The 16,107-nt window shown below is 34.4% G+C and overlaps 2 protein-coding genes across 8 annotated transcripts in view; one reads left to right on the forward strand and one right to left on the reverse strand.

Annotated features, from left to right (window-relative positions):
• LOC145966223 (uncharacterized) overlaps positions 1-12,093 on the reverse strand; it is a 64,352-nt gene extending 52,259 nt beyond the window's left edge. The window contains exon 1 of one of the 2 annotated variants that reach the window (XM_083090166.1): positions 11,907-12,093. The gene's annotated coding sequence lies outside the window, so the exon portion shown is untranslated. The remainder of the gene's footprint in view (positions 1-11,906) is intronic. The other variant, XM_083090187.1, reaches the window with a different exon arrangement.
• Positions 759-15,388, forward strand: LOC145966235 (antichymotrypsin-2-like). Of its 6 annotated transcripts, none has more exons than XM_083090224.1 (9): positions 759-813; positions 5,511-5,659; positions 13,229-13,371; positions 13,461-13,646; positions 13,733-13,943; positions 14,041-14,255; positions 14,320-14,499; positions 14,573-14,708; positions 14,792-15,388. In XM_083090224.1, exons 3-9 carry the CDS (start codon positions 13,294-13,296, stop codon positions 14,974-14,976), a joined length of 1,191 nt encoding a protein of 396 aa, XP_082946350.1. In that variant the 5' UTR covers positions 759-813; positions 5,511-5,659; positions 13,229-13,293; the 3' UTR covers positions 14,977-15,388. The 6 variants fall into 6 exon arrangements, with proteins under 6 accessions (XP_082946350.1, XP_082946327.1, XP_082946320.1 ...); XM_083090201.1 differs by lacking the exons at positions 759-813; positions 5,511-5,659 and adding exons at positions 12,177-12,261; positions 12,383-13,057; XM_083090194.1 differs by lacking the exons at positions 759-813; positions 5,511-5,659 and adding an exon at positions 12,201-13,057.
• Positions 15,389-16,107: the final 719 nt, after the last annotated feature.

Genomic DNA, 16,107 nt, shown 5'->3' on the forward strand with positions numbered 1-16,107 from the left:
CTACAGAAAAGAAAATGACATTCTTGTTTTGAAACTATCTTTAGCTCCAACATGGAAATCTCGAGATTATATTGCGTTAATTAAAGAAAACTTGGTTGAATGAAGCCATTTGATGTAGTTAAATCAAGAAAAATATATTCTTATGATTTAAGATTTAACTTTCTTGAATGGAAAGGAAACAATGTTAGATGGAAAATAACATTTTTAAATCAAAGATTATAATTTTCTTAAAGTACAATTAAATAATTATGTATTCTTGAGACGACAATTATAATATTGTTGCATATACGAAACAATAAACGCGTTAATTTAATCATATAAGTTGATTTGACACTTATTCTAGCAGTGACTTTCAGCGCGGGACAATCTTGTTCCGTTCGCAAGCTTATCGAGGATAGAGATAGATTTGCGCGTGTAAATTGTCGATCTGTCTGGATTCCGTTTCTCTTGTTGCGGCATCGAGAAATATTAGCGATATTCTCAGCACCTGAGAACGGTATTGCTGTAGAGATCGGCATCCGTGTCTTTAAACTCTGGCATACTCTCTCGCATAATTTCCTGAATATTCAAACGAGGCGCGATATCGAAGCGCTTGGTGCTTGCGGTTTCGTGAACTTACCTCGACGTATATATAATTTCGTCTGTGCGCCACTGTCTGCTTAGTCAGGACAAATAGGTATGCAGTTATTCTGAGACTGCCGGGGTGAATGCCCACGAATGTTCACGTGGCCGCGTTGCAGTCTCTCCCTGTGTTCGCGAAAGCTCCAGTCAAATATCGCCGGACAGCTCCTACCGGGACGCCTCAATAATGCGGTAATTATTTTGCACGCTATGAAAGGGCCGATCCCCGATTCGGATTCAGCGAAAAGAGATGTAAATATTCGAGCCATTGAATACAAAACAGAGAGAGAGAGTGAGTGGCGAAATTAAAATTACACGAATTTCCAACATTTCAATTGAATTGCCTAATTTAATAATTAAACGGTGTAATGTAATTAAAGATATGTAAGATTTCACTAACATAGTTCACTAACATACGATGATAGACATAATGTAGAGTAGCTTAAGTTAGTCGGAGCTTCGAGCTACGTCACGATAAAATTAATGTTATTTATAACCATCGTACAAGTTTAATCTCGCGCATTAGCTTGACGTTTATCCGTGTTTCTCGTTAACCCCCGGTGCGGACTAACTATAATAAGCTTAGAGTAACGCGAAGTGAACTTATAATGAAACGTCACGTGCATGCTCACCTGGAGCAAATGAGATAAACGATAGGTACCGCTAATTACGTGCCGCACTAGTTTTCAAACTTGTTACGCGGAACCTTTGCGATTTATCCCTTTTCTTCGCGAAATTCTATGTGCGATACATGGGATTCATTACGTACATTTTGATTTATGCGAATCTCACACAATATAATTCGTGCAAGTATATATAACGGAGAAATATCTTCCAATAAAATTCTTACAATAAAATTTATCTGAAAAAGAAATGGCTGAAATAAAATTAGATATTATTATTAATTGGTTCATGTAAATTCAATTTTTATATATATTAATGTATGTATAATTTTATTGACAGCCTTGATTTTCTGATTTTACAGAAATAGAGATTGGATCTTAGTTTTATCGCGAATCAATTCGCGTTGCTAAACATTCAAAAATAGGAGATGAATCAATATCACGCGACGGTTGAATATTTAAGCCGGAAGAACCGGCAGTAAAGTGGAGAAATAAAAGGTGGTCGATTAATATAATCGTTTATCCATTATTCCACGAATACAATTTCATTAGCTCGCGGCTGGAATTCGTGCGATTTAATTCAATTTATGTGCTAAACGTCCATCTATTAGCGCGTGCTTCGCGGTATTTTTTAACGTAAATCTACGTGTTAAATCAATAAAGATCTGCTGGTATCCTGACAGACGGCAAAATTTATTCGCGCTGTTTCATGTTCGGAACATTTTTAATGATATTTCGGGGGAATTCATTCGTCGAGTGCATCTGGTACATCTCAATAGTGTTGGATATCCACATGCGTAAATAAAATATAATCCACATCTCCTTTATATTTTAAACGATATCAATTATTTTTCACGTTTGATGTAATTAATGATTATAAGTTTTTAAATAAATTGTTTAGGAAAATTAAATCTGTAATAATTTATTTATCAGAATTAATATATTTATTTTCTTACTATTTTACTATTATATTATACCCAAATTATTATTATTTATTTCTATACTATCACTATATAATTAATAATAATTTTTAATAATTTTGATAATAATTCTTATTATAATAATATATACTGTTGCAGCAAAAATGAATTGCGTTTCATGTTTCTTGTATTTCAAGAAAATTTTATCACATGTTATTCGCGAGGATTGCGCGTATGATCGATAAGGATAGTGGTCTGGTCAATTTCATTAGAGGATGATTAGAATCGAGAAAACATTTCTGTGCAGCAATGAGGATCACGGACGCAATGCATCACCGAGTATCGCTACTCCTTCCCCTTTTCTTTCTTCCGCCTCTCCAAGTCGGTCGGTTTCGCGAGAGAGTAACGAGAGGAGTCTGTAGACTATTTTTAGTAGCCTCGCCTCTTTCGCGTAGCAACGCGACGCGAGCAGAGTCAATCCCGCTGTAGTCAGGTCAGGAAAGTTGCAGACACTTACGTTGTTTCCAAACCGCCCGGAAGGCGTAGTTTTTTCTCTTTCGAATCGCCGCCGGTGGTCGTGCTTTAGCAACTTTCGTATTCGCTAGTCCGGAATCGTTTCGCTCGCTTCTTCCACCCTCGACTACCATTTTACGTTCGCAAAAAACTTTAGAAGCTAATCTTTAAATGTTTGCGCAGGAAATTGACTTTTATTGGGAGCAATAATCATATATACATATGATACGTCAGCCCTCTATATGTATTTGACTTTGAAACAATTTATTTGTTTGATCTCTATCGAGATTGCTAACACACATCACTACGTTCATGTTATGATTCGTGTACAGTGTGTTTAAATGCTTGGAAATTGCTTTATAAAAATAACAAGCTTCGAGTTAAAATCTATCTCCTTAATTTTCAATATTAATGTTCTTACTTTATTCCAGAGGATTTTAATAGGCTTAATTGATATTAGGAATTGAGCCTTTATTTTGTTCCTCAAATAGATGATAGGCAAATAGTTTCTCAAAAATTTTAAAAAATAATTTTTGACAAAAAATTGTAGATTAAATAATTGCAAAAGAGGATGATCCAATTGTGCTTAAAGTATCGAAATAAATGAAATTATGCAGAAAAGTAGGAGAAAAAATTCGATTCAAGTTTCGCAAATCATTTCGAGTTCCTTCGATAATCAACTGCGGAAATAAACGAGTTCGATGTACATATGCTGTAAATAGGACACGACGTTCTCATTGGTGAAAATGATCTCGACGGTGCAAGAAGTACATAGACAATGCGTGTTTCTCTTATTGTTAGTGCGCTGCGCGTCGTTTCGATTCCGGAATTCCGTATCGCGCAAACGTCTGTCTGTGTACGCGATTGTCCCTTTCGGCGATGTAAATGCCTTAAATCAAGATGAAAAGCGTGACCCAATTGATTCTAGCCTCGTAACTTATATAACGTCGTACTATTGATGTCACGATGCAGTGATACGCATCGGGATGCAAATACAAGGATCAAATATTTGTCCCGCATTGCTGCAGTTTGGCGCAGATGTTATCTTACTTGGCATCGCCGGGTACGACTTTCAGAATCTTTCTATGAGGAAATCAAATATTTATGCCGCGATCAATTAATTTCATTATAATGGACAAATAAATGTATGATAAATGTCAATAATAACGGTATCGCCGGATACGATTTTCAGAATCTTTCTATGAGGAAATCAAATATTTATACCGCGATCAATTAATTTCATTATAATGGACAAATAAATGTATGATAAATGTCAATAATAACGGTATCGCCGGATACGATTATCAGAATCTTTCTATGAGGAAATCAAATATTTATGCCGCGATCAATTAATTTCATTATAATGGACAAATAAATGTATGATAAATGTCAATAATAACGGCATCGCCGGATACGATTTTCAGAATCTTTCTATGAGGAAATCAAATATTTATGCCGCGATCAATTAATTTCATTATAATGGACAAATAAATGTATGATAAATGTCAATAAAAACGGATATCCCTTATTAATTCCACGCACATCCAACAAAAGGGATTCTAAATCCAAATCGAAAAAAAAGATGTACACGACAGATATTATATTATATTCGCTCGTGAATTTTATATGAAACTTTGAAATTTAAGACACGCGCTCTTTGTCTCTGTAAAAGGGCAATGAATTACTCTCATTAATTTAACGATTCGTCATACGGTCATTGGAAAATAATATGAGGCATCGATATTTAAGGTTCCCGCAAAGCCAAGACCGGATGCGTCGACATGCGCAATTGATTTCGTAAACGCACGTGAAAACATGAAGGCTGCGTGACTCACACCATATGGACCATATATTCTTTTACACTCTCCAGTCGAAATTTTCTTTTTATTTTTAACCTCAATTGTCTCACTTTTGTGGATTCTAAAAGATGGGATTCCATAGGCTTAATACAGAATTATACAGAAATTGAATTCCCACTTTATATCTCACATAAACAGCACACAAACAGTTTTAAGATTTAAAAGATTTAAGATTTAGGCTATTTAAAGATTTAAAAAAGGATCCCTCAGCAAAACTATAAATCGTATACTCTCAAAAGAAAATGATTCGACTGCTCAAAGCATCAGAGTAGATGTTGGATTGAAAATTGAGATGAAAAATAGGAGAAAAATTTCGACTCGAGCTTGCACGAACCTCGTTTCTGACAGGGCAGAACGCGGGACGAAAAGGATTTCCAGGGCGAGAGGAATTTCACTGCTCTGTAAGTCTGTCGAGGAAGCTCGCGAGCTCAAAAGGAATTTTCTTGCGCTTCCACTAGGAAATTTTCGTGCAACGGACGTGATTCCTCCCGAAGAGAAATCGCGTAGCCATCCTTACGCGCGGGCAAAAATCGACCGGAAGAGGGATGAACGACGCGAGACTGGAATCCGACGGAGCGGAATTAGTATAAGGAAACAATCGGCATAGAAATTGGTAGTTGCCTCTAGAGGGAAGAGACGGCGACGAAGGCGAGTTAGCATGCAAATTGCGGCGAGAGCGCGGTTAGTTCGACAGTCTTTGAAGTTACGCGGCCCTCGCGTTTCCCTCGCAACGCACGGTTGGAGAGGGCGAGTACAGTGTTAGGTACATCCATTGCGTTTTTTTACAAAAAAATCGCAATGGATTCGCACGCGCGTATATCCTGTGAATTCGTGGACAATTCGAGAAACAAGACGTAAAAAAACAAGAACACGCGGGGGGTGATATTCTATTTTATGCATTATCGATTTCACTATTTTAATCCCGCTTTTTCCACCTCTTTTTATTTTCGTCTCTCTTACGCGTCTATTTACAGCAGCATCATCGAGAATGGACGGATGGGCGAAATCGAGCGTTTCGTCGACCGGAATAGCACTGGATGTTCATCAGCGTCACGTCAACGTAATGTCAACGTCAAGTATTCTTACGTTGGCTGAATGTCAGTGACAATCTGATGCCACAATGGTCAGTATATATCGCTTCACTTAAGAGACGTGTGAGAATATTTAACATATAATATGCATTCGACTTAACAAAAGCGCGATGCGTAATTAAGCGCGCGAATGCGCGGAGAGAGACGATGAACCCGGCCCGATCGCAGAGATCGCCTTTTGCGATTGAGCAAAAGTGGGTTAATGCTGCGCGTCGGGATCCGCATGCATCCATAATGACGTTGACATCCTGAATCCCGGTCCTCCTCTCTCCCTCCCCCTCTTCCGTTCCTCCGGCCATTACGCGAGAACAATAGCGAGAACAATATGCTATATTGTTCCTTGACGCCGTTTCGCGTCCCTTTTTTTTTCCGGATGCTCGTTGGCGCCGCACGACGGGCGATCGAGAGCTAGGTGCAGCCTCTCTTAATTGCACGCATAATACGGGGAATCGCACGAGACGCGCCTTTTTCGGCCCGATGACCGCGATTAATAAACGAATTGTACCGACTAATTAGCTAGTTCACGGCACGATTCACACGCGAATAAGTGGAAAACGCGTTCTTCGTTTTTGATTAAACGAGAGGAGAAACACCGTACGTTTTTCCGAGTAACCTTGTTTTGGGAAGGGAAAGGGGAGGAGGCGCGGGGCGGGGGAGAGGGGGAAACCCTTGTTCCGCCTCGTGTGCGGCGCGCCTTTTCCGTCCTGCGGAAAAGTGCTCCGGGTGCGTGCGCGAAAAGTACGTCCGCTTTCCTCGGCTGGAAATGTTCCGCGACGCGAACAATTCGGTCAAGGAACCTCATCGCGCGAGGAGCTTCACTCGCATAACGAGGCATACTATTTGAATGTATAACGACCCGGCGCAAAACGTTTTCGCGTTATCACGTTACCCTCTCCTTCGCCCTCTTTCCCCCTGCCACTATGCTACTTTCCATTTTTATATCTCCACGTACGTAATTTATAGTTTTTGCCATTTTTACCGCCGCCTAACGATGGTCCGACAATACTTTTATTTTAATACGTTAAAGGCGAGAGTCGTAAAACACTAGACGGGACGTAACCAGAGGGAAATAGGGCTGATTTACGTTATTCCTTAATATATCAGTTCCTTAATATATCAGACCGCGCGTGTAAAATCTCGAGAAATAGGATTTCTGCTATTTTAGATATGTATTCTCTTGCGCGAAATGGAGTTTGGCCGTGTTTCCGTGCGAAATCGTGAATAAAATTCTCACAACACAGACACTGTACCGGTAATACACGTAAATTGTATTCAGCAATTAAGGTTTGTACATTAAACGCGACGTTAAACCGATATCAGCGACGAATTTCGATGAAATTGCCAATCTCATCGCTGAACGCATAATTGATGCAAATTTTTATTGTTGTTACATCATTGTTTTATTTTAAAGTGTCCTCCGAATCGTTTTTCTCTCCGCTCTTGCAACTGACAAAATCGTTTGCAAACTTCTATCGATATTGTATTTTATAAATAAGACTCTTATAAAGTTGTAAAAATTGTAACAAATAAACACAATTGAAAAAATTAATCTGCTTTAAATATAAGAAACCTTTGTCAATCTTATTATAGTATAAAAATTATACAAGTTGAATATAATTTGATAGTTAAATTTTATATTAAAAAAAAAGAATATAAAAAGTCGATTATCAAAATTTATTAAATAACTTTATATAAATTTTTTTATTAATAAAATGTTTAATAATTATTAATAAAATATTTAACAAATTTCTTGTACTCAAGATCTGTCAATTGTACGATAGATTTTTAATATAATTTTTTGAGATTGATTTTTTTCAATTCTATCCATTTATTTTCAAGTAAATAATAAGTAATAATTTTCATTACAAAAAGTTCAATTGAGATAAAATTCTGGTTACCTTAGCGGAAGGTTTCTCGTTGACGGAATTTTCGCCGGAAACATCGCCTAACGAATCTCATCGGTATTCATTCCACGTTTCTTACGTCACACGGAATAAGATCGCCGCGTCGATCGGCGCGTCGGGAGCGTCGTTGATGAGGGGAGCGGCGGGGTTTCGTGGGTGCCCCAGATGAAGAGTCGAGTGTCAGTCAGGCGGTCAACAACCCGTCTCCTTGCGAAGTGTCGTAGTATCGCGTGCTTTCGTCCATTAACCCGGTTAATCGCACGCTCGTTAATTCCCATTTCGCGCGGCACTTCTGATCCATTCTTAACTCGCTCGCGTTTTGTCATCTCTCCCCCACCCCCTTTCTTCCTCGCAATATTAATCGCTCTCGAGTCTGGATACTGCGCGAAGATAAGATCCGATTGTGAAAGTTATCCCCGCAAAGCGGTATCGCTGATTAGTTGGAAATTATATTAATCTAATCGACGATCAAAATAACTTGATATTAAACTGACATGTAGATAAGGGATTCGTATTATTTTATTTGGCACGCGTTATGCGCGAGATGAGATATAACGATGATTGCGAGAGGCAATTACTCGCGTTAAATTGACTATTCTTGTCGTTGAGGATACAAGTGTGTCAAGGTATAAGTCAGAAATATATATATATTTCGATATAAGTGTGTGTGTGTAATATTGGAACGTGTATCTAAACCGTTATTTATAAATTTAGTCCGCGTCAGTTTAATCTCGAAATCTTATATATGATTCGTTTACTTTGACAGTGACTCGTGTATAAAGTTGTATTTTAAGAACGATGTAATATTCTATTCAAACTTGAAAAGAGAGAAAATTTGATTCATTTATTCCTCGTATTTGGATTCTCGATGATAGCATAGTTGCCGCAAAATCAATTGAAACCAAAGAACTTGTCGGAATTTTAACGATAGGAAGACAAACGTTATACGCTATCGATTCTGCCCTACGTTTCATTCTGTTTGTATATCCCGGACAACGTGTCGGATCGAATTTGGACGCAATTAAATCGTTGTTCGCGACCCGAGCCGCGTTCTCGCTTCCTCTCGACGGACGCGTTCTCTCGAGCCATATTCCGGTATAAATAACTCGGCAGAGAAGCGTGTAAGAGAGAGAGCCGGAGCGCAGCTCGAAACTTCACCATCGGCCATCGGGTTGGCGTACATGAACACATTCGTGTGCATCGAGCGGCGCGTGTACGTGAGTTGACTTATGCGTATTTACTGGCCCCGGGCCAGGGGATTAGTCGTCCGGGACGTGGATCTCGCACGTCCGCCTGTGCGTGCTACTCGACCAGTTGTTTGATTTCCGAATTTCGGACAGCGATAGGGATGTTTAGAGATCCTTCGCGGATCCCTCGCCGTCTCCTTCGTCCCCCCTTTAATACGACTTGGATGTGAGAAAGTAAACAAACTTGCTATAATCTGAAACAAGTACCGGAAGCATAACTTTGCTAGGGTGTAAAAAAGAAACAATCCTCGCCATCTGCAGAGATCAATTTTTTGCTTCACTTGGAGTCGAGGATATTTTTTCTTAAAGAAAAGAAAATTTGTTTACATTCGGAGAATTATTTAATTTCTTTTTTCGTTACCGTTGAAGAGAGATATTAAGGAGTCAGACTGCTATTAATTTTCCCTTCGTGCCGACGTCAAATAACGTTGTAAAAATTTATATGCTAAACACACAATACGCTAGATAAACAATGCTTTAGACAAGAGAGGGCAGGCAATAGTAAAAGGGGGTCAAGGATCACGATAAAAGAATATCTCGGCGCTCTGTTTCATTCCGATATTTGACTGAAATCCATCGGCACGTTTAATGATTTTGGCAATAATTTTCTAGTCTTCGCACGCTCTTGTCCTTCGCAGAGAGCAAGCACCCTTTCCCATCCGGAGAACGAGACATTCAAACATAGACGAGTGTTTCGTCTCCCGTAACAGACAACGCGTAACGAGACGGGAATCTTGTTATATTACGTTTCCTTCTCCACCTAATGCTAGTTGGTTTCTCCTCGTGATCAGCGACTTACCCTTCCCCACCTATATCCGGTGCATCAAAATTACCGTCGCGGCACTCCACGAGACTTAAGGACGTACCATTGAAAAGAATTATTACCGAGAGAACACAGTTCTTACGTTATTATTACGTCCGTTGGAAGGGCTTTATTATTACAGGAGAATTTCAAGATTGTAAATTAGAGCACGACGTATAACTTGAAAAGAAGAAAATTAAGCGAAAAATGTAAAACTATTTTTATTCCATTATGCGTCACTTTATTTATTACTTTATAATGTTTTGATTTATTATTTTATAATGTTTTTGTTGACAAAATATTTCCTCGTGTTGGAAGATTCAAAAGTGGAAAATTACCCGAATTAATGACCACTTTTATTATTATTATTATAAGAATATAATTGTCATAAAGATAAAATATTATCGTAATGATAGTACATTTTATTTTTATGACAACTATAATCTCTTGTAATAATAATAATAAAAATGATTCATCATTCTTATCATTATGATAAGGATAAGAGGTTTCGAATATTGAAAAATAATATCCAAATTTGTGGAGAATGTCTATTTTTTTCCATTACCATTCTCATCTTGTCCGCCGTGTTCTCCTTAATTTTCCCCTCGTTTACTCCCGTGTTCCGCAACGACGTTTCCTCTATAACTCTATATGAACGAGAACGAAATGTCGTTTACTGTGGGCGGGATTCTATCAAGGATTGGATCAGGAAATTGGACAGCGAATCTCCAGTGTGTTAACGAAACAGATGAATCTGCACGTATTATAGATATCGTTCTGGATAACAATCACGTGTGATATTCACAATAATGTAATACAAGCATCGATAATTTTTAGGTATTATTCTGTAAAGGTTGCGATTCTCATTTAGGTGATTCGTTAACGCAAATAAAAAGCGCGTCGCGAATTCTCGCGTTAACACGGCGCAATCGTTACCATCTAACGAGCACATACGAGAAACATGACGATACACACATGTCTGAACCTACAACGTTCTCGCACTCGGCTTCGTTATCCGCCGCCGGGATGTTTGCATACACATCTGAATATTGACACACGCGACCTGGCGCGATTGCGATCCGCGGAACAAATTCGATACTGCAAATCGTGTTCACGGATGAATCACATTTCTGCCAAATCTACTAAATAATTTTCAATTATGTTTATTCACAACTTATTTTTAAATTTTTCGTTCGAGTATAAATCTGGTTTGTTATTGGTATTGGTCAAAAATAACGGAAAATTGGTATTGGTCAAAAATAACGGAATTAAAATGGAATTGCGTATATATTTTTAATCTGTTAATTTTAATATCAAATTCGCATATTCAGTGACCTAAAAAACCCTTAAGTTTAAATAATATAAAAATTATTTAATAATTAAATATTATTTGACCCTCAATAATTCGATTCAAAATTTTTCCACACAAGGGTCTCATATAATAATAATATAATCATATATAATTATAACTATTCTTGAATATTAAACCATCTTCATATAATAGTAATATATAATATATAATCATGTAATGATAATGTAATAATCTAATAATAATATAATAATTTAATTATATATTATATCTAATAATAATATAATTAGAAATATTCTTGACATTAAACCATAGTATCTTCATAATATTTAATCCGTCATTAATATCCTTGATTATAATCGACAATAAATTTCTTTCGAGTGAGAAAGACAATTTACTTAAAAACACAATTTAAATTGTAATGAAACTTCAATACGCCACTGTACAATAGCAATAATATAACAAATTACAATTAAAATAGCTCTTTTTTGCAATTTTAATTTTTCAAAATTGTGACGTAATGGGATAATTTTAAAATCAAAATTATGAACCACATAAAAAAATTATCGTGAGTAATTCTCCTTTTCGTTCAAAAAAAATTTTATTTTGAACCATATTATAATCTGATATTAAACATAATTCTACGTAAAAAATTTTCACGCAAGAATATCTTAATAAATTAATTTAATTCAGACATGGGAAACAGACTCGTTTGTAAACATCAAAATCGCAACAACAGTCCCGCGCAATGGAAATAAAATTAAAATACAAAATCTTGAGTGACAAAAATGTCACCTTGATGCCCAAAAACGGATGAATGCGGGGATTTAAACTGACAGACTTTTCCGGCTCGAATTTCAACAGTCACGCGAGAATGGTCTTTATACATATTCGTGATAGAAAAAACATGATTGTTGCATTCTATCCGAAACTTTCGTAGCATCGCGAATCGAACTCGCCGCAATAACGCTGCATTTTCAATCCCCGCGTGATACATATTGACGATCGTGCACTAACCTGATTTCAAAGGTGACCCTGCGACGAAAATCGACGACCGGTCGTTATCCAACTGTTGTTCTCTTCACCCGACTGCAAAGCTCCCCGTTCGTACATTCGAATCACACTAGCTCACTCGTTCGTATCGTCCCCGAAATACACTGCTACCGGTCAACTATCGCGAGCGAAAAAGTGCTTTAGAGCTGTCGCAACAGATATCGCCATTTTCCAGATGCGTATGCCCATGACGTCGCTCAAGTGTCGCCATCTTACGGCGCGTAGTATTACTAAATCGCAAGGTATCGATAAAGTTGATTTTGCGTCAAAATGGCGGATGCTGTAAAAAGACAAAGCAATAACTTATAATCCTCTCATGGTTCGAAAGAGATTTGATTAAATATTATAATTTTTTGCTCATATATTTTTCATATATTGTTTATACATTTCTTTAGACTCTTATAAAGTTTATACTTTTTCCTTTTTCTTCATAATTCCAGTGTCCTTTATGTGATATATTTGACGACAGTTCCTAGATATATAATAACAGTGTAATAAAGTCAAACAACACAGTGTGCTGTCATCAATAGTGTGTTACTGTTCCACTGTAACTGTTCCAAAATATCGCAAGAGGAAATCTGCAAATCTCATATATGGAAATTTTTTCCAAAAGTTGTAAACCGTTGGAGACATTGTTAAACTAAATTCGAGATCATCTGTAAAATTACGTAAAATTCACATGAATTTTGTACGAAAACAGTAGCTTTAAACATGTTTTCTTTTCATAATTTTTTTGAGTTTTTTTTTTTGATAATAGGCATAAAGGATCAAGCAGTTAGCATTTAAATTATGTGATGTAAAGAGAGCATTTTCGATTAAAATTGAATAATATATATGTGTCCAAATTTCGAATTTTTGGGTTTTTCAAAATATAGCGCTAATCATTTATACATTTTTATACTTTTTCATATTTTTCCAAAGTATTATAACGCTAATTAATTAAAATGACAGTTGATTTTTAACTTGACAAACAAGAGAAAAAGAACTAGAAAGCTACTATCTAATACCCATATATAAATAATTTATTAAGTTTAATTAATTCTTCCTTCATTTTACTCGAAATATATTTCACACATATCATACAATCACAATTGTCATAATGTTTTTATGGATAGGTAAGGTTACCTCAATATTTTAAAAATGTTTTCTCTAATATAGTTTTATATAATACATATATATTAAAATGTATCTATATTTAATGTAATAAACTATTAGCTATATCTAATGTAATAAAGTATTATTTGAAATAGAGTAGCTCTCTTTTAATTTTGTCAAATGTATTACAGAGCTGTTTGCAATTATTGTCAGTAGCACTGTCTTTGATACAAGCATAGCAATATCTCATGAAAATATGTTAGCGAATGAACAACAAAATAATTTTGAAAATATATCAGCAGCATGTAACAATTTTGCAAATCCATTCTACAAGGTATGTAATTAATGCATTTGAGATATCTTATAAGCTTTAAGTTTTCTAATTTCTAATTTATGTTTTATATTCTAATTTATGTTTTATAGAATCTATTATCTTTTATAAGTACCGAGATGAATATAGTAATTTCTCCTTTAAACGTATATATAATGATGTCCTTACTTTCTAATGTCGCTGAAGGATCCACACTGAATGAATTAAAATCTGTTCTTCATTTCGATGATGAAATATCTTTTAACAACAAATTGAAAGCTTTAATAATTTTATTAAGGGTAAGATGAAAAACATGAACAAAAACTGAATGATACATGATTCTTTTAGAAAATTTTAGAAAATGATACATTTAAATGTGTTTTAGGATATTAAAAGCAATGAGTTGCACATAACAAACACGGCATATGTTCAAGAAGAAATTGAATTAGTGGGTGACTTTTTAACGATATACAAGAATAATTTTATATCTTTGCTTTTAAAAGTTGATTTCAGAAATGATACACGTGCTGCTAAAATTATTAACTTACTGGTTCAAGGAGTAACAAATGATAAGATGTCCGATGTAATGTTTCCAGGTATATTGTTTCAGATATATTTGACTAACAATTAAATGTATAAAATAGTAACAAAGAATTATACAGAACATTTTTAATAATTAAATATTTTGAACAGATCTTATCGACGAAAGCACAAACTTTATATTGGTAAATACTGTCTACTTTAAACCCAGATGGCTACACATTTTTGATGAAAAAAATACAGAACAACAAGTATTTCATGCTTCTACAACAGAAAAATATCTTGTGCTGACAATGTTCAAAGATTCAATATATAAATATGGCATAATGCAAAGTTGGCATTGCAGATTTATCGAAATCCCGTATTTGGTGAGTAATTGTTATTTAAAAAAAAAAAAATTTCGTGAATAACGTTTAATCGTATATTTTACAGAATAAAGACATAGTAATGATAATATTATTACCGGATAGAGAAATAACACTAGAGACTCTGGAAAATAATTTTAATTGGCAAACATTGATAAATACACAAAGCTTCCCCGATCCTATTTTATTATATCTACCTAAATTTAAGTTTGAAATTACTATAGATATAAAAAACGTTTTACGTAAGGTATATCAAAATTAGTGATACTGATTGTGAGAGAATTCGGATAAATTCTATAAATAAAAATTTACACTTGTAGATTGGTTTGAAGATGATGTTTCAGGATCAGGCGAATTTTACACGTCTCTCAAAATCTCCTCTAAAAGTGAGCAGAGTATTACAAAAAATGATCATAGAAGTTAACGAAAAAGGTTCTGAATTTCCTGCCGCAAAAGGTAATTTATGTATCTATGAATAAGAGAAGATTTTTTAAGGCGAATACTGTGTAAATATTACAATAAAAAATTATTGATTATAGTTGTCAACGTGGAACAAACGTTAAAATGGAACAAACGAATTCGACGATCGAGGACATTTATAGTAAATCGTCCATTTATGTTCGCAATCGAACATAAACCTACCCGAATGCCATTGTTTTTAGGAAGCATAAGGAAACCAGACACTAATAGTCGTTTTGTTCGACCGAGAAATGATGAATTATAAATTTTATATTATTTTTTTTTTATTTAAAATTTTTAAGAATTTACATCGTACTATGAGTATATATATATAATTTAATAGAAGTTTATGTGTAAACAAAAAGTAAGTTTTTGAAATTTTATCACACTATACGTATAAAGTTTAAATATTGATAACGAATTGAAATAATTTACATTTTTTAAGAGTATTTATATTTGTGAGTATGATTAATCGGTTTGCTTATTACTATTAAAGATGTCCTAAATAAACTTGCATGCGTTATTTGCAATCGAATACTGCATAGTGCAGCGTGAAATCGAACAATTATATATCTAAAAGATGTATGTATCTACATTTTTTATATTAGATAAATAATTGGTCAGTCTTTTTGTGAATATGTATTTTGTGCATTATGTAATTATGCATATACTGTACTATTATGTAGTACTTAAATATTGTATATTTATATATTTATATACTTATATATTTACATATTTATATATTTATATATATTTATATATATATTTATATATTTATAGTTCAACATATAGTATAGTTTAAAACTTGTATATATATATATATATATATATATATATATATATATATATATATATATATTTATTTATTTTCGCTATCTATAGTAATTTTATATTTTCAAAAAATAAAATTTCCCACAATTTCATTAAACATATTAAACAATAATATTATACATCTAAGCGAAATAACAATAATTTTTCTCTAAAATATAGTATTCGAGTACGAATTATAAAAAAGTTGAACAAATAAATAATGCTCATAATATTAATCTAACAACTAGTAAAATGTAATTGGAAATATTATATCAGTTATGTTAATTAATAATAATAATCTTTGAATGGCGAATAATAGTGCCAAGGCGCAACGTATCGATAAAGTTGATTTTGCATTAAAATGGTTGATGCTGTAAAAAAAGAAAACAATAAATTATAATCCTCTTATAGTTGGAAAGAGATTTGGTTAAATATTATAATTTTTTGCTTATATATTTTTCATATATTGTTTATACATTTCTTAAAAAATAACGTTCTACATATATACGATCTTTTTCTTATAAATAAAAAAAGTTATTGACTGTAAATTATAATATTCATTATAATAGGTTATAAATTATAATAC

Source organism: Camponotus vicinus, unplaced genomic scaffold (genome assembly GCF_025532165.1).
Source record: "Camponotus vicinus isolate PSW18456_S1 unplaced genomic scaffold, iyCamVici1.0 SCAF_1, whole genome shotgun sequence".
NCBI lineage: Eukaryota > Metazoa > Arthropoda > Insecta > Hymenoptera > Formicidae > Camponotus > Camponotus vicinus.

Bases quoted from the DNA above. Each gene is read 5' to 3' on its own strand.
- LOC145966235 (XM_083090201.1), top strand. The intron at 13,944-14,040 runs GTATATTGTTTC...TATTTTGAACAG, and splicing joins GTCCGATGTAATGTTTCCAG to ATCTTATCGACGAAAGCACA. The intron at 14,709-14,791 runs GTAATTTATGTA...TATTGATTATAG, and splicing joins TGAATTTCCTGCCGCAAAAG to TTGTCAACGTGGAACAAACG.